This window comes from Ursus americanus, chromosome 16 (assembly GCF_024610735.1).
Source record: "Ursus americanus isolate L20-20 chromosome 16, mUrsAme1.1.p, whole genome shotgun sequence".
NCBI classification, from domain to species: Eukaryota; Metazoa; Chordata; class Mammalia; order Carnivora; family Ursidae; genus Ursus; species Ursus americanus.
In genome coordinates this window covers 51,242,105-51,265,437 of record NC_142142.1, presented here as the reverse complement: position 1 = coordinate 51,265,437, position 23,333 = coordinate 51,242,105, and the positions used below count along the sequence as shown (strand labels likewise).

The window sequence follows — 23,333 nt, the reverse complement described above, 5'->3', positions numbered from 1 at the left end:
CTCCGATGAAAGGGAACACGCGTCAACTTTTCCAGCTGCCAAGTCCTCGATTTTCATGTCGGCAACGGCCCCATCCCTCGTGCCCTCCCTCGGCTGGGGCCTGAAACCGAAGGGCCCCGGGCTGTGCAGGATTAGTGTGCTGTGCGCGTGCGTGTGCCAGAGGAGCCAGCAGGGCCTTCAGACGCCCGCTTTCATCTGCTCCGCACAAGACGCCAGGCGGTCTCCGCAGTGCAGATCGCCAGGGGCCCTGAAACACGATCTGCCACCAGAATGCTAACTAGAGGATGCGCTGCTAGGCCCTGCCCTGCGGTGCTGACAAGCGTTTGGAAGCCTCCATGGGGAGAGAGCTGCTGGCGGGCCAGGCCCTAAAATGGGAATTACATGGAGATTGCCTGTGTCATTCCATCTAAGAGGGCCAGGTCTTTAACACCTTTTTTCTTCTAGAAACTTGATAATGAACAGTTTTTCTCTAACAGGTTCAAAGTAGTCCATCTGGATGGGGGGGGAGCAGGGGAGGGAGGGTGGAATTGGGGGAAGTAGAGGGTGAGGAAGGGCAATTAAAAACCAACTTCAAATTCACCAAAGATAGGTGACTAAGGTTCTGTCTCCAGTTTCCAGGCCAGAAGAAGAAATGAGTAACTTCAGAAAGAATTTCCGGACTCAAGGTTTGAGAACGTGGCCCCTAAAGACAGGTGAAAGGCCAGGAGGCTGATTTATCCTGGAGACAAGAAGGTGTAGGTCAGCAGCAAGGGGCATACGGGGTGTTCTTCAAGTCTCAGAAAGGGTTTTATAAAGAAAACCAGGCGGATTTACACTATGCTCTTCCAGAGGCCTGAATCTGAGCAGTTCAATGTAGGACAAGTCTTTCTAATTGTTAGAGGTGATCCAAATTCCTGGGTCAGGGTCTTAGGGATCCAAGGAGGGGCCCCGTAGGGAAGTGAGAGGGGCGGTCCAGTGGGCAGGGCCACCCCTTCCGCACAGCTAATGTTATCCATTTTATAGATTAGTGTTCTGAGTAAGAGTTCGCTTGCAAAGTTAAGTCCAGAAACAACTATCCTGGAAAGGATGAACTCCTTGGTCCCGTCTAACTCTGAAAACCATGAATAACTGTGACACGGGAAAGATCTGTCCTGGGAAATAGCGTACTTATTATCACTAGACACGCTGAATCAGGCTGGCATCTGAGAGGTCACTAGATAGGGCTCCCAGCACCACGTGAAGAAGACTGGGAGTCCCATAAGGACGGAGCCTGTGCCGGCCTGAGCCGTGCACCCCAGTTCCCACCACAACACTGGACAGGCTAACACACCCTCCAGAAGGCCGGTGAGAGAAGTACTGGACTGCATGCCTGCTACAGCTCCTTCGAACACCTTTCCTCAGAGGATCCTGAGAATTCACAACAGAACAGCCCTCGCCACGCTTCCGAACAGAAAAAGCAGACAACTATCCTTTTACAGAAGACTGAAAGGTGGCAGTGTTTGGGGGCAAAAGCCTGGATCCGATGGTTTCCAGGGCTTTCCCTGGTAGCTTTAGAGTTCTCTGCCTCACACAGGGGCACCTACTCACTGATCTTGTCTGAGGCAGAATACAGAATAATCTGTAAATCAGATTACCACTTGGGGAGACACAGATATCTGCAATGTGGGCAAAGCCTTAGCGTCAAGATTATGTTGCAACAAACCAGAACTCTTAGCAGGTAAGTCTTCCCCATAAACCCTGTCAATTTGACTCCAAGTATTAATCATATATCTTTAGCAGTTAACAGAGTGAGAGTGGGACAGAAAAGAGTAAAAAACATAAGGAAGGAGGGCCTGAAAGATTAATAGAGCAATTCCTCCAAAAATATTACTCAATAATAATTACTAACATTTATCGAGCATTTATACGCTAGGCAGAGCACTAACCCCTTTAAGTTAATTATTTAATTCACACAGCAACCCCTATTACCATCATACCTGTTTTATAGATAAGGAAATGAAAAATCAGAGCAGTTAAGAAATTTGACCTGAAAATAAGAGGCAGAGCCAGGACACAGATTCTGGTCAGTCTTACTCCAAAGCCAGCGTTTGCAACCCACACGGCACCTAAAATAAATTAGTTCTGGATGTTTTACTTGGTAACATATCTTTAAAAAAACAAATCAAGTCGATTTTCTTTTTTTGATAATCGAATGGCAGGTACTATCCACAGGTTCGGTCACGCTAGAGCCACCTACAAGCCAAGTTCAGAAAAAAGCAGGCTGTGAACTCGCTAAAATCCATGTTAAGGGGGATGGTAAATTGGATTGCGAGGAATTGAGAAGGCAAGGACATCGGGGTGCGGATTAAATGCACCAGCGAAGAGTGAACCCAGGACACACACCCGGGTTGTCGGTGCTGAGGGAGACCGCTGGAAGGCCAGAAACAACAGGGTTCCTCCATCAGGGTGCCAGAGACAAGGAGAAGGGGTGGGCAGAGATCTGGGGAACCGAATGACCCGCACGGTCAGGCTGATCCTATGAAGGAGGGAACGCCAACGGTCCCTTAAGCCCTTCATGTGATGCCAAAGGATGGGACATGGCAAAGCAATCATTTTCGGCTCTGTGGGCAGAGGGGTGGTCTGAAAGACACTGAGTCATAGATTCTTTCTGACCACATAAAACTGCTTTGAGCTGGGGAAACAGAAGACATCTGTGTGCCAGGAGGCACGGGAAGAATGAAAGGAAGGGGCAATTCCTCAGGAAATTCTTGAACTTCGCAGGTGCCTGGAAAAGGGTATGGTCTGGTGTCTCGCGTGAGTACATTCCAGTCAATACCAGGTGCGTTCAAAGGGAATTCCAAAGAGTTCTTTATTTTCAATAATTTTAACAAACTTCTTAATAACGTTTAATTCCCCAGAGCAATTCAAATTTCAAAGAGGGCTCTATTTCTCTCAAATCTCAAAATCTAAAAAGGAAACAAAAATAAATTGGCTATTAAAATCTCTAAAATGTCTGCTTCCTGGAAAACAAATAACCTTATAATTTTTTTTTCAAGTTAAATGGCACTAAAGTCTTACAGTTTTCAGAACCAGGATACTATGGGATATACTGCCAGATTCTGTTATCCATTCACATTGCCTAGCTCAGGTCGCAGTCGTGGGGAGAACAGATACCGTGACAGCAGGTGACAGATAAATGGTCTGCGGTGACAACCTCTGGATGGAACAGTATGGCGCCCATAAGAGTTGGTGCCCTTGCCATGTATGTTCTGGACTTACGGATGTTTGTGTCTCATAGCTCCTCTTTAACGCTACCTGCCTTTTCCCAAAAGGAGAACCAGGCACCAAACATGCTGTTCTTCTTAATGAAAAGAAAATCTAATCTGCCATCATGTCCTCATCCTGTCACCATCACGGCTAAAATAGTGTGACTGTCTCGCAGCATCATGCTCCTATAGAAATAATGAACAAGTCAATCAAAAACACACCAGAGGGGTTACTGCCAAGACCTCTTCTTTTGGTAAGAAGCTGGCCAGATTAAGGGACCCTCACTCTGCCTGTAGACTACACCCCAGAAATGACATTTTGTAATATGCCCAAGGAAACCCTGTCATTGTCAGCTGTCAGCTGAGGTCAAACCTACTTTACACAATGACTATTTTAAAATCTAAACGAAGTAGACAAATGGTCTTGAAACAAGACATTTCTAGGTATAAATAACATATGCTGAATGTGCTAAGACCCACAGATGCGCTCAGAGATGGCGGAAATGTTAAATACAATCATGCAAAATACACAGGTTTTTTGTTGTTGTTGCAATGAAATTTTGTTATATTGGATATTCCTGGAACAATGTTGCTATAGGGATTGGAAGACTTGTACCCTATAAACTCAATTTTGATACATTACTGTCATAACAGAATTATATACACATTTCCAACTTGCAAGTTAGTTAAGGAGGTTTATTCAAAGTACTAGTCAAAACCACAGTTTTACACAACCAAAGAAAATACATAATCTTGAAATTAACTATAATGGAACTTAATCTACAATAGTGTTGGCAGTAACAAGATTTGACTCATAAAAAACAAGCATTGAGATCAGCTCCTCCTGGGTTAGCATGGCACTGAGGGGAAAAAAAATCTTGTTTTGAAATCATCTGCTTTCAGTTCTTCAGGGGAAAGAAAACTGGGAGTCCCAGTGCTGAAGTATTCAGTAAAATTCCTAGAAGGATAGTCTGACAGTAAGAGATCAGACAAGGAAATGGAGAGTTCTTGATTTAAATATAAATCCCAACAGTGCCGGTTTCTGCAAATTATTATCAGAATGTTCTGGAATAAATATAAAGTGCCTTATAACTAAACCCTGTGAGACACTTTCTGTGGCTGAACACAGAGGCCAAGGGAAGGTGGCTTGGCACAACTGAGCAAATAAAGATGGGGCTGGTGAGAAAAGTTTTTCGTGGGGAATGAATAAACTTAGGCTGAGAGACTTTTGTCTTTGGTTTTAGCAGTTAGTTTATCAGCCTTAGATAGACTGAGGAAAAAACAAGGGTTTGGCCATCTCTCTCCATTCATTAGAAAAATAACACCTATTTCTTGAATGTTCCTTATTTTCTAGTTTTCCTAGGTGGCTGCAATGCTTCAGAATTAAGATTCAGAGATCAGGCGATGTGGCTTAAAGGCTGGGAGGCTGACACTGACCTCCAGGCCCTACAGGGAAGAGTCCCCGGCAGGCTGCGGTAGTCTACTACAGGCTGTCCAACTTGAAGTTCACACTTTTTAAAAAGAATGTTGTTGCCTTACTGCCCTAGCAGTATTCAAGTATGGTTTTAAGTTCTAGTATCAGTCCTTAGAGTACAACAAAATTCTGGCTTAGTTTTAGTCCAGAGTCCAATATAGAGTAGTTGATACTCTTTTTTCAATACGTAATTGATGCGGATGGACCAAGATATCTATTCCAGGACTCTCTTGATACTTGGAATACCTTGGCAGATACGTATTTCTTGAGAACGAAAACAAGATCAAAGACAGAAGCCAGGCGGCTAGTGTTCAAATCTCGGCTCTGCCACCTCCTAGCTGTGGGATTTGGGTCTATCACTCTATCTTGCCATGCCTTGATTTTCTTGTCTACCCAATAATGAGAGTCGCCTACTTCCTAGGGTGGTTCTGAATATAAAACAAGTTAGTGCAACAGTGCCTGCTCCATAGAAAGTGTTCAATGAATGTTAAGTATTATCCAAATCTCTGGAGTCCTTCCACTTAGAACTTTCTTCCTCTCTCTATTTTCCTCCATAGGGCTGCCAGAAGCTTGGGGACAGTCTGCTTGCAAGGGGCAGCAATAAATAAGGCAGTACCGGTACTTACCCATGGTTCCCCACTACGTTAGGTGGAATCAGAGGAGGCCTGCGTGACCCTGAGAGAGATCCTGTCTCTTTCCTGACATCACCTGTGATTTCTTCATTCACAACACGAAAGTGCTACGCGGGTGTCCCACTAGTGGCGGAGTATGCCCCAAAATGTATGCCAGAACTACTGTCAGGACGCTGAGCTGCTTAGTGTATGGACGCTGCTGGGTGAGCTCCTTTAATCTCCTGCCCCATCCCCTCTCAGAGAAGTGCTTTTAGCTGAGCAAGGTGCTGCGTGGTTCTTGATGAGTAAGCCAGTCAGGGCAGAGCTGCTGGCGTCCAAGTGCGAGCTTTCTGGCAGGAGCCGCACAGCAGTCTCCTCAGCAGCATTCTGGAAGCCTGGGTCTCGTGTTCTCAGCGATAAAACGCTTATGCAGTATTACAATTAATTAAGGCACAATGAAGTCAGATCAATAAGGACTCAAAAATATCGTCCACAAGAGATCGCTCTGCACTCACTGTCACGGCAGTTTTTCCACTTTAAATTAATTTTCCCTCAGTGAAATGAGTGACTGATCTTACAATAGTCACTAGCAGGTAGTGTAATTGGTGACTAAGACAAACTAGGCTTTAAGAAGGAGGCCTCTGAAGGTTTTAAAAAATATACTGGTAGTTAATGAGTTTGGTGCTCAAAAATTTAAGTCGTTGGCTTCCTTCAGTGGGGGTTGAGGGGTGTCAGAGAAAGCACCCGCCAACACATGTGGTCAGGCGAGGTCTCACCATCTGTAACAGCTTGAAAACCAGCAAGTTTCAACTTTCAATTCTTCTATAATTTAGGCTCAAGGTTTTTACACCTAACCACTCTCCGGGATGCTCTCAGAATTTTAATCCGAAAACACTGGTCTAGACCAAACTTATTTCACTTGAGACATAGAAAGCTAAATCCATAATTGATCAAAACCTTTTTAAAACTAGAAGTCACGTGGCCTGGTCATTCACATAATAACCTATATAAGAAAAGCACATAAAACCAGTGACTAATTTGGATCATCAGTGAATTACCTGTTTAATAATAAAACCCAACAGTCTGATGTAAGATTCTAGAGCTAGGTGGTGATAAGTGAGTTCTTCACTAGAAATAGTTCCTGAATGTTTATATTATAGCCAGTGCTGTCCGGTTTTATGGGAGATGAAGCGGTACGGAGCACAGTTCTGATGTAACTTCTATTCCAGGGCAGAGGGGAAGACACACACATAGTTATAACACTAGGTGGGACAAAGTTGTTCAGCCTCGAATAAATCCTCTTTTAAATTTAAACCACTACCTTCCAACTTGGAAGCAGGTCTTTCGTCGGTCTCGGGATGCCCATGGAAGGGCGCCTGTATCAAACTCACAAGACGAGGCACAGAAATACCCACTAGCTGTGAGGACACCTCATTCCACACATTACTGACAATAAAGAGACGCTCAGAATTCTTGAACTAGCTGTGTCCATCTGTATAGCGTGGACCCACACAGCTGCAGATATTCTGGAATTCAACTCCGCTAGAAGCAGCTAGATGGTGCGGCCTTACCCACTTGGCCTCCCAAGTGCTAATTTAGAGAACAGCAGCTTCGCTGGAGCGTCTAAATCCTTTAGGCAGAAAAATGGATCAACTCAGCTCAAGTCTCTGACAACAGCCTGAGAAAAGAAGGGATCTTCCTCAGCCGCGGTATCTCCGGCAGCACAGGAAGCAGGGCTGACAGGCTGGAAAGCCGCTGGCTCCGGCCGTAGACACAGTTCTCTCTGGCTCTGGTGAGATGCCACTGTGTCCAGGAACAAGAGGGGTGAGCAGAAAAGGGACTCGGGGACAGACTGTAGGTTTCCTTCACGAGAACTTGAAACTTCATGGTACTATGATGTCTGAGCTAACAGGAGACTGAACAGCCTTATGAGTTCATCTGCTCCTATGCCTTGCCCTTTGACGGCATGGCGCGCTGGGCCTTGGGCTTTGGCCTCCGATGTTCGGCAAGGCCAAGCACGTGTGTGTCCCTGAGGGCAGGCGGGCTCAGACTGCTAACACAGAACTGTCTACTCATTTCCTGGACTGGGTTGTTGCTCATTTTCTGGCCTTAATTTTACAAAAATGTTTATTCCTATTTATGGAATTATTTGTCTAGGATTAAAAAGTGACCACATTTAGAACAATAATATTGACGTCCCTGAGTCTATAAACTTTCGTGTTAACTTACATTACAAATATTAGTTCTTTCTAAGTAGTTCAAATGCTACATAGCTTATTTCCAGGCACTAACAGACAAATGTGGTTGACAGATCATAACTTTTTTTACGAGCCTCCACCACCTGAAGCCGGCCCAGGCAAGGCTGGAGTACCAGCCCTTTGCTGTGATGCAAGGGGATGGGGGTGGAGGGCAGAAGGGATCCAAGTTGCTCACAGGAAACACTGTGCACCCTGGAAAAGCAGAGGAAGTGGTTTGTTTACCTTGCCCTTTCTGTGCAACAGTGCGGTGTCGTCAAACAAACACTGAATACGTGACTAAGTCAGCCATGTAGTACCTGGGTGGCTTTAGGCAAGTCAAGTAATTAAACCTCATTGGCAAAATGCTAAAACAGTACGTGTCAATACCAATTCCAGAGTACGGTTATCCAGCTCAAATTAGATCAAGTATTGGAAATACTGTATCAACTCGAAAGTCACAAAGAAATGTAGATCACTATTACTGATGTTATGATTTGAATACGAGTGTCCATTCTGGAGGAGTTTTGTAGGCAGCATTTTAACAAACCTACGCAGGCATTCATTCATTTATGTAACGAATGCTTCCTGAGTGCCTGCGAGGGCCAGGCACTGTCCCAAGCCCTGGGAATAAATACGGCAGTGAGCAGAAACAAAAGCTCATGCAGTCAAGAGGCAGTGGGACAGGGAGTAGGGACGCGATCGGCAGATGAGGTCCAGCAGTGGTCCAGCCATGTAAAAACTGAAGCAGAGTTCTGGAAAGAGAAAGGCTTCTCTGAGGAGACTCTGAAGCAGAAACCTCAAGCGACATGAGGAAGCAAGCCACGTGAATTCTTGAGGGAACAGGAATGTGTGCCTGGAGAGTCTGAGGAGCAGCGAGGATGCCTCTGTGACTGGTGCTCGGAACCTGCGGCGAGCAGTAGCAGGACATGACGTGAAAGAGGCGGCCAATTGCAGCTGTGCCTTGTTGGCCATCGTGATGATGGCTTTTTGAACTTTATTCTACAAGGAAACGCAAGCCATTGGAGGGTTTTCAATAGGATTCTATGTACTATTTACTCACTATTTACTAAGTCCTGCTACATGCCAGATACTATGCTAGACTCTAGACAACTGAAAAAACGTGCTTCATCTATATTTTCTCTAAGCTCAGTCTGGTGTGGAAGATGTACAATAAAAGAAGTAATTACAATAAAAAGTTTGGTGAGTCCCATGATTTAAAAAAAAAAAAAAACAACCCAGAGATCTGAAGACTGGTAGAAATTATCTTGATTGTTTTTCTAGTACACCAAATTTCTTATTCTAGAATACAGGAGTGGATGGAGTCAGGTTGGGGGAGGAAGAAGTATTCTGGGCAGAGGGATCTGCTCCACAGAACATCACCTGTTCAGGGGACTGGAAGAAGTCAGGCTGACCAGGTGTACAGTGGCAGCCGGGGCAGCAGAGACGGGCAGGCACCAGGTCATGAGGTATTTCTAGACCACTGTTTTTCAAACAGCAGTCGTGACATCAATCTAGTAAGTTATAATCAGCAGTTTTTAATGTAATAGAATAAAATATATTGGATTGTAGTGCACACAGTAAAGGCAAGCTTTGCTTTTTAAAAAAACTTCAGTTCAGGAGTATGGGTATATGTGCGTTTCAGGTCTGAGTATAAAAGATGTTTTTTACTATGGTCATGGTCAAAATGTTTGAAAGTCAGTGCCCCTGCCACATTAAGCCTAGAGGCAACTTTAGCCTAGAGGCAAACCATTTCGGAGGCAAACCGTTGAAAAGTTTAAGCCGGAAAAGGGTATGATCAGATCTGTGTGTATTGTTTTTATATGTGTGTATTAGAAAGATTCCTCATGCAGCATGTGGAGAATGGATCAGGGAGGGACAAGACTGGAGCCAGAAACCGTTAATTGGCTATTTTTTCATCTAGGCAAGAACCACTACAGAAGTGCTAGAGGAAAGGAGGCTCGAATGGACAGGATTTGGCAACTGATCAGCTGTGACAACGGTGAGAGGGGGGAGGAATCAGGATAGTTTCTGCCTTGCTCCCACGGTGATACCTGCCATTCACTAGGATAGGCAACCAAGGATGGGGAGGGGGAGTTAAAGTCAGTTGTGAGCTGTTTCTATTGACGTGAACTCAAGACTTTGTAAAAGTGAAGTTGATCAGTAGCAATGGGCTGGACAGGTCGCCCTTCATCCCTGAGGAGAGGTCTGGGCCAGAGAGCTAACTGAGCGTTCACAGGGGGCTGAACATCACAGTCCTCACTGAAGCCGTGGCAGTGAGACGGCTCAGAAGGACGGCATAAAGAAGAAAAGACTTAAAGGATGAACAGAGAAAGAGAAACCCAGCAGAGATGACTGAGAAGGTGCATCCAGAGAGACAGGAGGAAAACTAGAGAATGTGGTGTCTGAGAAGCAGTGAGAAAAAAGTGTTTCAGAAAGTAGGGAGTGACTCAAGAATAAGAAAACACACAACCTGATTTAAAAATGGGCCAAACACTTGGACAGACAAGTCACCAAAGAAGATAGACAGATGATAAATATGCATTATGAAAAGACGCTCATTATCATACATCGTCAGGGAACTGCATATTAAAATAACGAGCAACCACTACGCCAAACTCCGGAGCACGGACAGTACAACAGGCTGGCCAGGGTGCGGGGCCAAGGGGGCGCTCGCTCTCCGCTGGCCGGAATGTAAATTGTGGCAGCGGCCTTGGAAGGGAGCTGGGAGGTTTCTTACAAAACTAAACATATTCTTCCATTCTATCCAGCAATCACACTTCCTCCTATTTGCCCGAAAGAGTCGAAAGCTCAGGTCCACAGCAACACGTGCACATGTTTACAGCAGTTTCATTCATCACTGCCCAAACGTGGAAGGGACCCCATGTCTGGCGAGTAAATGGATAAATGGGGTAAATCCACACAATGGAATGTTATTCAGCGTTAAAAAGAAATGAGCGATCAAGCCCCGAAAAGCCACGGAGGAACCTAATGTGCATCTAACTGAGTGAAAGAAGACCACATACTGTGGGATTCCAACTACTATATATGACATTCTAGAAAAGGCAACACTAGGGACACAGTAAAATGCTCAGTGGTTACCAGAGGTTGGCAGAGGGGGTCAACAGGCAGAGGCTCTTTCGGGCAGTGAAACTGCTCTGTAGGATAGTATAATGGTGCATACACGTCAGCGTATGTTTGCGTAAATCCACAGAATGGACGCCACAGGTGAGCGCTAATGTAAACCACGGACTTCGGGTGATAATCTGATATGGTGTCGATGTAGGATGACTGACTGTAGCAAATAGGCTATGTTGGTGCAGGATACCGATCGTGGAGAAGGTTACGAATGTGCGGGGACTGGGGATATGGGAACTGGCTTCACTTTGTTCACTTTTGCTGTGAACCTAAAACTACACTAAAAAATAAAGTATATTTTTAAGAAAGAAAGAAAGGAAGGAAGGAAGGGAGGGAGAAGTGGGTCAGGGCTAAGCACTGCTGGACAGTCACGAATATAAGGACTGAGGACACCCAGTGGATGACGACAGGATCACTGATGACTGGCCAGAGCGATATGCTGGACCCGTCTGTTTCCTTTTACAGTCAAATTGGGGATAGCTGTGCCTATTTCTTTTTGCTATTTCCCTTCCATTCCTCTTCTGTCATGGCCACAGGCACTAGGTTGTGCTCCTGCCCCCACCAAAGCCGTCCTCCAGCGTCGTCGCCAATCTCCACCTTCCCGAATCCCAAGTTCAGCTCCCGCTCATCTTCTCTCACCTGTCGACAGCACCTGGCAGAGTTCCTCATTCTCTCCTCCTTGAAACATTTTCCTCCTTGTTTTCTAGGACGGCAGTCCCTCTGGCTTACCTCGCTGGTGATTCCCGTGCCGACCCCTCTTCATCTTTCTGATCTCTGACCATTACTGTGGTCCGGAGATGAGCCCCTGAACCCCTTCTCTATAATCACTGCCTACAGAGCGATCCCATCTCATAGCTGTAAATATTATCTATACACTGACGATTCACAGATGCACCTCCCTGGCCCATGACTCTCCACCAAGCTACAGCCCTACACCTGCCTACACCAGATCTCAGCTTAGAGGTGTAACGCACATCTCAAACTAAATGATCTAAAACATCTCTCCAGAATTAAGTGTTCTTCCCTTATCATCCCCATCGCAGTCAGCAGGAAGTCCATCCTTCCAGTGGCTCAAGCCAACACTCCTGGAGTTATCTTTAGTGACTCTTTCTCTCACATCAAATCCAACATAAATGCTGTTGGAACCAGACTGCCTAGGTTCAAATTCTCGTTTAGCCACTTCGTAGCTGTGTTATCTTGGGAAAATTGCTAAACGCGTCCTGGCTTCAGTTTTATCACTTGTGACATGGGGGTGATAAACTTACATATCTCATAGGGTTGTTGTAATAACGAAATGAGTCAATGTTTACAAACTGCTTTGAACGGTGCCTGCCACACGGTATGGAGTATCTCTCGAATCTGACCACTGCTTACCATCTCCATCTCCACACCCAGTCTGGGAACGAGCCACCAGTATCTCTCATTTGGGTTATTGCAAAAGTCTCCCTTCCTTTAGCCCCTTACCCTTTTAACCAGCACAGCAGCCAAAGTGATTTTTTAGAAAAACAAAAAAATCACAGTCACATGGTTTTGACTTTTTTTGGGTGTCTGAAAATTTTAATAATTGAAATTAGGAAAAAACACAAGGCAGATTATATCATTCTTCTGTTAAAACCTTTGCATTTGGCTCAAAGTAAAAACTCAGGTCTTTCCACTGACTGGGCCCTAAAAGTAAATTCTCTCTCTCCTCTCTGACCTCATCTCTCTTGTCCCTGTCACTCCTTTCAAGCACAGAGGCCCCCAGCGTGTTTCTTTTTTTTTTTAATATATATATATTTTTTTATTTTAATGTTTTTTTATTATATTATGTTAGTCACCATACAGTACATCCCTGGTTTCTGATGTAAAGTTCGATGATTCATTATTTGCGTATAACACCCACTGCACCATGCAATACGTGCCCTCCTTAACTACCCATCTCTTAAACACTCCAGCACACTCCCTCCCAGGGGCCTCTGCACTGGCTGCTCTCCCTAGCTGGCAAGCTCATCCTTAGGCTGCATGGCTCATTCCCTCACCTTCCTTACATTTGTGCTGAAATGTCACTTTCCCAGTGAAGGGATTCCCTGGTCGTACCTTTTCAAATAACTTCCCTCCCACCCACCAGCGCTGACCCCCTTCTCTATTTTAATTTTCTCACAGCACTTATCATTATCAGACACACTATTAAGCCATTAAAACAAGGAGACTTAAAGTGAAATCTAGAAGAAGTTTCCCCTATTAACTCTAAAAGGCAGTTCCCACGTGCTTATACTGTGTTGCCAACACAGGCCATACATTCTGTATGTCATTCCTTAAACTGAAAACATGTTTAGACAAAACGAACTAGAATGCTTACTGTACACTCTCTGAGCTGTTCTTTTCTCATGTGCATAGAAATGGTGATGAAACACCATAGGTTCTGGGTATCTGGTGTCTGTTTGGCATGTTACATTTTTCCAAGAGCTACTTACTGTCCTGCTGCCCACTCATTTGAAAAACACTCGTTTAATAGCGTCTGGGGGATACATGTCATGGAAGCAGGGAACGTGGCAGCAGCTAGACTGCGACGCAAAGCCTGCTCCATCCTGGGCATTTACTGCTACGTTTCAGCGGGGCCCCAGTAGATGGAAATATTATCATGAAAAGGGTGGGAGAAGGAGCGGAGGACAGGGGAGAAACATGAATGTTTACTGCCTTGCAGCTACGTGATGGGCCTATCGACTCTTTCCATCGACTATTTAATGTAGTCTTCGGAGTAACGCCTCACAAAACTGCCAGCCACTTACAGATGAGGAAACCAAAGCTCTGACAGTCTTGGCAATCAGCCACACAACACGAGGAGCTACCGGCGGAGCTCAGCGCCACACTCAGGCCACCTCAGGCGGGGCCACCGGACGCCTGTATGTACAGCGTGTTCCTAGAGAACCTGCTTCCGGAGGCGCCAGTTCAGCAAAGTGGAGCTCAGAAAGGCTGTTAAGTGGGCGGTTTGTGCTCTGTCACTCAATTCCCGCGAGAACTCAGCATGTCAGCTTTCTGTGAACCCCGTCACTGCTATGCGCCGGTAACTCCCTTACCTGTGGACATAAAAAATGGGATGCGGAACTTTCCACTCAACACCCGGGCCCGCAGATTCTGCAGTGTGCTCCCATCAAATGGCAGGGCACCACACACAAGCACATAGAGGACGACTCCAAGGCTCTGCATCCCAAACAGAGAGTACATACAATTAATCGCATCAGAGGAAACAAAAGAAGCCATTATAGTATGTGTATGAAGATGGTGGTGAGTCATGCACAAGATAATGGAACAAACTTTTTCTTCTGTCTTTGTGAGAAATAATATGAGGCATTGTCAAGGCCAATCATCTTTAGGATAGTTAACATTCTTCTTTGCTTCCAGACATGAATTTTGGGTAACATATCTAGAATTTCTCTCAGCACTCATCCTTGAGGGAGAAGGCAAGTGGCAACGACAGAAAGAATCTCTGTTCTTGGCAAGGGCCCCCTTCCAAGCTTGCTCTTGGGCTTGTTTTTTTTTTTGCAGATGCAAAAGGGGAAGTTTGAAATCCGTGGCTCGGTCCATAAGACAAGAGCTGGAGGAAAGACTCTGCACAAAGAACTGGGAATTCGAAGCACGGGGGTCAAGGTCTCGCTTCGTGTCAGCATTCGATGTCCCCCAGGGAGACGGCAGCCGTTCCCCGTGAAGGAGAATCACCGGCCTGGGGGGCTGAGAGGAGGCAGTACGTACCCAGATGTCCACTTTGGGGCCATCGTATTCCTTTCCCTCGAAGAGCTCAGGCGCAGCATAGGGGGGGCTGCCGCACCACGTCTTCAGCAGCTGCCCGGGAGTGAACAGGTTACTGAAGCCAAAATCTAGAAAGACAAACGGACATAACTCAAGTTACTAGCTTCTAGTCACTGAACAAAGGCTCTGGAGCATTACAGTTGAGTATCCAATGTGAAGAGAGACCATTTAGAAATTCTCCAACCAGCCACTGGAACTTAACATAATAGTGAAAGGGAGATACAGATGATCCGGAACACCCAAGACCCCTGGTGAACGAAAAGTCCACAGGACCGGTTTATGCCCGCAGAACCAACACTGTTCCCTTCAGAAAGCTACACTGAGGGAGCCGAGTGTGCCTGTTGCTTTCGGAACAAAAGTGACATTGGATGGTGACTGATGTTAAGGCCACATCAGAATCAGTAACTACCTATAAGACCACTCGCCAGGGCCCAGACTTTTCCTATTATTTTTACTTCTTACGAGAAACACATTTATGACCACGAGAGACATACGGACTTGAAAATTTAGATAAAGTGACATTATCATCATTAAGGTGGCTTACTCGAAAGAAAGAATGGGCAACTTATTTACACATTGAAGCAGAAACATTTACAATTTAACTGTAAGTCCCTTTGCGCTTCAACTTTCCCCCTACTTGTCGTCCCCTTCCACTGTTTTAGGAGAAAGCAGATGGGAGACAGGAGAGGTGAGGTGTGGAGAGGAACGCTCAGAAAATCAGCAAGGATGGCAGGCCATAGGACAGAAAGTCGCTGACTTTTGAACACTTTCATGTATGTAAGTATTTACATGAACAGCTCGTCTGGAAGAAAGCCTTCTCCCTCCCGCCGCAGGCCTACCACATTCCCTGCGGCGACAGAGCCGGGAAATGCCGAGCGCCTCGCTGCTCTCCCCCGCCTAGTTTTACTCCCCTTGACAACTCTGTCCCCCTTTGCTGTTTGCTTTTACTCCTTTCTTCCTTCTACAGCACATGTGTTCTTGCAAGGCCTGTGCTAACTTTGTCTCTCTCTCCTTGCTCTAAGGCCGACTCTTCTGGTTCCATAGCTTCCGTTGTCATTTGTTTGGTAATAATTCTCCAAATTTCTATCTCTGGTCCTGGTACCACTCTTAAATTCCTGATAGGAACTTCTAATACTTACCCGGGAAGAAAGAGCTCAAACTCGCCATCTTCCGAAAACAAATCTGTTCTTCTGCTCATGTTCCCATTAATGTTCGTTAATGGCATTACCATCCCAGCTACTAGAAGCACTGGAGTCTCCCTTCTCCCTCTCATTTCCCATTCCAAACTGGTAATAAAACTTTTCCTGCTTCTACCCTGTGTGTCCTGAATCCATCTCCTTCCTTCTATTTCCATTCCTACCACCTCAGCTCATACTTGTGTTCTCTCCCACCGAGGCTCGCACACAGCTCATTACCTCCGATTCATTTCCCTCTAGGCCATCCATTCATAGCGTGGGGACAGTCACGCAAATGACACTGTGTCACCTCTTCGCTCAGAAACATGGTGGGGGGGGCCTCCCATCTGCTCACAGAACAGTCTAACCCTCTGAGCCTTGTCCTTCAAACTCCTTCATGGCCCAGCCCCGCCCCCCTCTCCAACTTCTCCAGGCCATTCTATCATTGCTAGACTACTCACATCCTGTGTTCACGTGCCTTCCTTCCGCTACTTCCTCTCTGTGCCATGCCTTTTCCTTTCTTTCCCACATTTGAAAGATCACTCTTTTCCAAGGCCCAGTCAAATAGTACTTCCTATATGAAGCCTTAACTGATTTCCACCACAAAAGACTGTCAATGGCTTCCTCCTCTGTGCTTCCACAGCCCTTCATTAGACCTCTATATCCCGATTACTCTGCCTTACCTTATACTTAGCTGTATTATGCGTTTCTGCCCTCCACTAGTGAGTAAACGGGGGCACTACAGCTGGACTCGCCCGTTTCCACACAGTGCATTCATACACAGCAGGGACGCAAGAAAGGGTCACTGAATGAAATGGCAATACAATCACTAGGCCAAGCCTCCTGTCACTTTCTGGCTCCTGGAGCCTTCTCATCCTTACAATGGCAGCCAGCCAACCACTAGAGCCTCTACTCCTAGCCCTCCCGCCTACAGTTCTAAAATTAACGTAATGATCACAAGGGGCTTAGAAGTCAGGGCCATCATTAGAAACATTAACAGCCACTTCTATAAGAAATCGAATATTCTCTTTCATCCACGGGAAGTAAATGCTTCTTCTGCTAAGTCTTCCTGGATCTCCTACAAGAAATATCCTCTACCTACTCTGTACTCCCCTATTACTTTGTATTTCTCCCTTATTTTGGTTATTTCCACATACACATATTCTATTCTTCTAGCTCCTGAAAATACACTCCCTCCAGTTCCTTAAGAATACCTTATACATCTCCGACTCTCTCAAATTACCCAGTAAAACAGTGTTTAAACACAACAGGTACTTACTAAATGTCAACTATGATTGCAACTGCACTTAAAGCTCTACCAACTAACCTACAACTCTGAAACCCAACAGCTTTAATTTACTAAAGTCGCATGCGCTGAACCCCATTAAGATTCTTCTTGCAAGAGTGAGGACAGGTGTTAAAAATCCTAACAAATGAGATTCAGCAAAGCAGACGTCTTTGGGAATTTTCTAGAAAGAAGGCCCTTAATCACTTTGTTTTGTTTTAATTGGCTTGCACACCTCTTCCTGAGGTCCTTTTCCATGGCTGGCCTTCCTCGGCAGCATGTGGAAGAGACATGCAGATGGCGTCTGTAATAATGGATGCACTCTGACGTTGGCGGGACTGCTTAGCAAAAGTCCAGAAGAGAGAATCATGGAGTATTTCATATTTTGAATGGAGAACACACAAGGCCACACGATTAGTTAAAAGCAGTAGGTTAAAAATGTTCCTAATAAGCAGCTTAAAATATATAGATTCTCCTTTTGAACCATGGATGCTCTATCTACAATTAGCAAACTTTTAACCCGTTTACTCTGTTGGGGAGGGAAGGCACAAACTTAATGGCATGAGCGTGTTTATCCTACCTACCAAACAGGAAATCTTTACAAAGGAAACATCTCAAAGGAAACCATCTTCGGTGGTGGCTGTAAGCTTAGATTGCTCTGAGGCGCTGATCTGAGAAACGAGCATGCAAGAACAAATGATATGATCGGGGCCTGACAACCACAGGGATCCACATCGGGGAAAGCACCTGTTTTGACAGCATGTTACAACCAGAGGGCTGGCTTCAACAGCTAGACCTATGACCAAGAGCAAGATTTCAGTAAGATTCAACAACAACCACTCCCCCCAACCTGCTTGCTCTTATTCCTATTACACACCAAGCAAAACTCCTCTAGTCTTGCAAACCTGTCAGGGGGTCTCCTGTAACCACTTCACGTGTTGTTCCCACTCCTAACTGCACATTTAAGCAAAATCTGCCTCTCCTTGCCTGCTATGACACTTTATTTTTTTCCCCATTAAAGCCAGCTTCCTCCAATGAATGATTCTGGGATATCCTAATTCATTCTTTAATGTACCAGACCTAACGGAATATGACCCACCACCCTCCCTCTTTAAGACACACATCACTATAAATTCACCAAAAGCGGACTGCTGTCGTATCTCCCTAGTGGTGCCTCCTCACAAGTGTTTCATGTGCGTCTTCAGTACTGCTGTGCGGCTTGTAAATTACAGCTCCGGCTAGCTCACTGTCCATTCGCCAATCACATGACTTATTTTCTGAAAATTTAAGTTACTGATGTGGGAGAAACCTCAAGTTATTAACAAACTGAATCTGGAACTCATTTTGAAAGTTTCGTTCCTTCTAATCTACACTCCAGGGAATGAGTAACTGGAACAGGAAGAATACCTCCTCTTTATTCTCTTAGCTGCTTACCTTTGAGGGGCATTCTGCTACACATTTTAAGAAGACTGGAAGGAAAAAAATGAAAGCAGTTGAAACTCAAACCTGTCTATTTTGGGTTCCGTTGGTAGTTTCGGGAAGTAACTCCTCGTTGTGGGGTTGTTGTGGAGGCGGCATGGGGCAGGTGGGGACACACTCTCACCCTTGCTCCACACATTGCCTGTTTTTACTCAGATTTTTGTCCTCTAGCCTTATTGAGATAAATGTCACATTCCATAAAATTCACCCATTTAAAGTGTACTGTTCAGTGGCTTTTAATATATTCATAGAGTTGTACAACTATCACCTCAATTTCAGAACATTTTTATCACCCCTACAAAGAAACCCTATACCCATCAGCAATCAGTCCCCATTTCTCCCCCAACTCTCCCAACAATGAGCCCCGCCCCAGGCCATCACTAATCAACTTTCTGTCTCTATGGATTTGCTTATGCTGGACATTTCCTATAAAAGGGATCATATAAAATATGGATTTTGTGTCTGGCTTCTGTTCCTTAGCATAATGCTTTCAAGGTTCATCCACGTTTTAGCATCTATCAATCAGTACTTTGTTCCTTTCTTTACTGCTGAATAAGATTCCATGGTATGGTTATACTACATTTTATTTATCCACTCACCAGTTGATGGACATTTAGGTTATTTCCACTTTTTAGTATTATGAATAATGCTGCTATAAGAATTCTTTTTTTTTTTTTAAAGATTTTATTTATTTATTTGACAGAGAGAGAGACAGCCAGCGAGAGAGGAAACACAAGCAGGGGGAGTGGGAGAGAAAGAAGTAGGCTCCCAGCGGAGGAGCCTGACACGGGGCTCGATCCCAGGACCCCGGGATCACACCCTGAGCCGAAGGCAGATGCTTAATGACTGAGCCACCCAGGCGCCCCCCTATGAGCATTCTTATACACTTTTTGTGAGTATTTTCATTTCTTAGGATATGTGTGTGTGTGTGTGTGTGTGTATAAAATGTACTATATATACTATATATGTGATATACTATATATACATACACACACCCCCTAAGGATATATATATATAAGATACATAGATATAGGTATCTATAGTTATCTATATCTAGGTCATATGGTATGGTAACTTCGTGTTTCAATTTTTGAGGAACTGACCCAACTTTTATCCAAAGTGGCTGCCACATTTTACATTCCTACCAACAACATACGAGTGTTCCAACTTCTCCCCGTCCTAGCCAATACTTCTTACTGCCATTTTTCTTTTTAATTACAGCAGTCCTATGGGGGTATGTGGTATCTCACTAAGATTTTGCTTTGCATTTCCTGTTGGCTAATAGTGTTGAGCATTGTTTCATGTGCTTATTGACCACTGATATATCTTCTTTGGACAAATGTCTACCCAAGTCTTTTGCCCATTGTAAATTGAGTTGTCTTTTTATTATTGAATTGTGAGAGTTCTTTATATTCTCTGGATACAAGTCCATTGATACGATTTGCATCTTTTCTCCCGTTCTATGGAATTTTCTCCCACTCTCTTGATGGTGCCCTTTGATGCACAGAAGTTTTTAATTTGGATGAAGTCCAATCTATCTAGCTTTTTCTAAGGTCACTTATGCTTTTGGTGTCATATCTAAGAAACCACTGCCTAGCCCAAGGTTGCAACAATTCATCCCTGTGTTTTCTTCTAGAAGTAGTTATTTTTAGTAATGCAGTGAGCACTAGTGAATCTACCACCCAAATAAAAAACTATTATCTTGATAATTACATACATCGAATCATAAGCACCTCCCATCCCATCCCGTTGTCCTCTCCCAAGCACTGATTTTCATCCTGTCTGTACATCAGAATCACCAATGCAGTTTTAGAAATGGCGAGTGATCCGCAAACCTCGCCTCAGCCCTACCGGATCTCCTGGACATAATTTAGACATCTGAATGTAAACAAACAAACACAACATAACTCTTCCTGAAGAAGTTGGAGGACTCCTCTTACTGGCAATGAGGAGCCACTGAAACCTCCAGAGCAGGCAGGTGACGCAGTAAAATTAACCTGAAAGACTAGAGTAGATGTGAGGGGAAGAGGAAGGCTTGGGACAAAGTAGAAGTCATGAAAATGAGAAAGACAATTCAAAAAATACTTTGAAAAAAGACTAGACAGTACTTGAGGACAGACAGAACATATAGATAAAAAGGAGGAGAAAGTAGAGAGCATGACCATGCACGTCTGGGTAGTCTGGCCACATGCAAGTCTAGACAGTAGTAGTTGGTTTGGGAAGAAAAATATATATATTTTTGTTCCATCCTGAGTTAGAGGAGGTGAGAAGAAATTCAAGTTGGATGTTCTGAGGAACTGAGTCACAGTATTGAATGGGTAAGAATTTTTTGAAAGAGTAAGTGCAGAAAAAGGGATGTCTGGGAATTAGGCTTAGAACGCACCCCTAAGTACTTTCTACTCTGTACCTACGGGAAGAAAAAGAGGATGCGGCCAAAAGCTGAGAGAATGATCATTACAGTGAGGAAGCTGAGACGGGAGAAAATCATGTCAAAGAAGAAAAAGGCGGTCTGTAGCCACATATGACGTCACCCAAGTAGTCTGTGACCTGCGTCTGGGGGAAAACTATGGTGACATAATTACTTGAGATTAGAAATGGGATCATTTCCCCTCAGAATTTCTATTTGTCAGCTTGTCTTAATGAAATGCTAAGTTGCAGGACTGGGCTACAGACAATCCCGATTCATTCTGAATCACCTAGACGTCATACTGTGAGCACAATAAGGCATTTCTTACCAAGTTTGATGACAACTAATAAATAATAGTTCTCAACTATTAGGAAATTCATTCAGGGTACCTAGAAAGGAGCCACCCGGGCATGGAGCCGAGTGGCACAACCCCAGAGAGAGGCTGGTATCTGGGAAGACCTAGAAGCAGACCGGCCTGGTCTTTCTCACAGCAGCACTTTTCCCATTTATGTGGTACCCTCAATTATACAGAATAAAGTAAGGAGACATTTTGTAAAGGACACTCTGTCAAGTGCTGTGTGACAGTGCCATGTATTTATTACCTCATTAAAATGAGCATTATTTTTGTTTTGTGTCTGGGAAAGTGAGTTTTGTTAAGTAACATGCTCAAATTTGAAGCTTAAAAAAAAATTCCTAAGAACAAGGCCGAGCCCATAATGCCAGCCTGGATGCCCTCAAAGCCCACACCCACACTGTGTTTTCAGCATCTTACGTATGTTTATATTGAGGTAAATGTACATCCCATAACTATTTTTGCACAACTTCCGAATTCCTTATTACATTCTGTTTTTCATTTTATTCTTCACTCTCAGCCCTTTGCTCTGCTTATGTAATTCCCACAGTCATACCGTGCTTGAGGCATACTGCATGTTTCTTTAAAAACAGTACTTTGGAAAGAATTGTAAGCACTATATATCACTGAGGAAAGGCCGGATTTTTCAACACATGGCATAGGAACAGCTGGTTTTCCATGTGGAAAAAAAAAACTAAATAGGACACCTTCCTCACACTGTATCCTCAAATCAACTCCAGGTGGACCACAGGCTTAATGCAAAAGGTAAAACTACTAAATTTTTATAAAATAAGAAAAGTGAATATCTTTAATGCCTTAGGGGATGGAAGGATTTCTTAAACAAGAAACAAAAAGCACTAATCATAAAGGAAAAAGTGGTAAATTTGGTTACATTAAAACTATACTATTCATTCATTGAAATATCTATTAATTGAAAGATGTTTTAAAAAGAGTAAAATGAAAGGGGCGCCTGGGTGGCTCAGTTAGTTGAGCGCCTGACTCTTGGTTTCAGCTCAGGTCATGATCTCAGGGTCCTGGGATCGAGCCCCACATCAGGCTCTGCGCTCAGTGCAGAGTCTGCTTGGGATTCTCTCTCCCTCTTCCTCTGCCCTTTTTACTGCTTGCGTGCTCACTCCCTCTAAAATAAATAAACAAATAAAATCTTAAAAAAAAAAAGGAGTAAAGTGAGAAAGCACAAAATGAAAGAAGACATTTGTAACACATGAAAGAAAAGACTCACATCCTTACTAGTGAAACAAAAACTCCTCTAAATCAGTAAGAAAGACAACCCACCAGAAAAATGGGCAAAAGACTTATTTAAGCACACTTCACAAAAAAGGCCAAAAGACATGGGAAAGAGTTCAAACTTGTTAGAGAGAAAAATAAAAACACGAAAACCGTACTCACACACTCACTTACACACTCACCAGACTGTAAAACTGACAAAGTGTAGTGGCACCCAGCACTGGTGAGGGTGTGGCGGAATGGACACGCCCATGCATACATGACACGGGTTCGGCATTACAAGCAAAAGCTGGAGACAGATCTAATGTACGACCCAGCAACCTTACTCTTCAACTTACACTCTTAAATGTTTAAGACTGCACAAGGATAACTGTTGAAGAATGTTCATGGACCTATTGATAAGAGCTCCAAACTGAAAGCAGCCCAAATATACATGACTAGATATGATGGAAAAGGGACTTGTGGTATATTCACATCATGAAATACAATAAATAAAAGTGAATAAATCACAGCTATATAGACATGGAGAAATCTCATAAACATAGTGTTGTGTGAAATAAGACACAAAATAATATATTTGGTATGATTCCTTCATACGTAGTTCAACAACAAGCAAACTACGTGAAGGATGAGCCCACTGCAACTTATATCCAATAAATATGGCACCCAGTGGAACAAAACTCCTGAGGGAAGCATTACACAAGTGGTAAAACACAAAAGTCAAGACCGTGATTACCTCTTAGAGCAAGGATGAGGTTGGTATTGGGGGTGCAGTCTGGGCTGATGAAATTATCTAATTCTCGATCCAAGTGTAATTGCACAGGTGTTTCATTACAGTATACTTTCATTAAAGTATATGTATATGGTTAATGCACAATTCTGTCTACTTATATAGTATTTCATAATAAGCAAAGAAAAAAAGA

The 23,333-nt window shown here is 44.1% G+C and overlaps 1 protein-coding gene across 6 annotated transcripts in view; it reads right to left on the bottom strand.

The window, feature by feature from the left end:
- The window catches only part of SIK3 (SIK family kinase 3), a 238,388-nt gene that overhangs the window by 35,503 nt on the left and 179,552 nt on the right, over positions 1 to 23,333 (bottom strand). For all 6 annotated transcript variants that reach the window (XM_045797834.2, XM_045797838.2, XM_045797837.2 and 3 more), the window contains exons 5-6: positions 14,411 to 14,535; positions 13,738 to 13,861 (exon numbers count right to left, since the gene is read on the bottom strand). In XM_045797834.2, the coding sequence (XP_045653790.1) occupies positions 13,738 to 13,861; positions 14,411 to 14,535 (249 nt within the window). The remainder of the gene's footprint in view (positions 1 to 13,737; positions 13,862 to 14,410; positions 14,536 to 23,333) is intronic.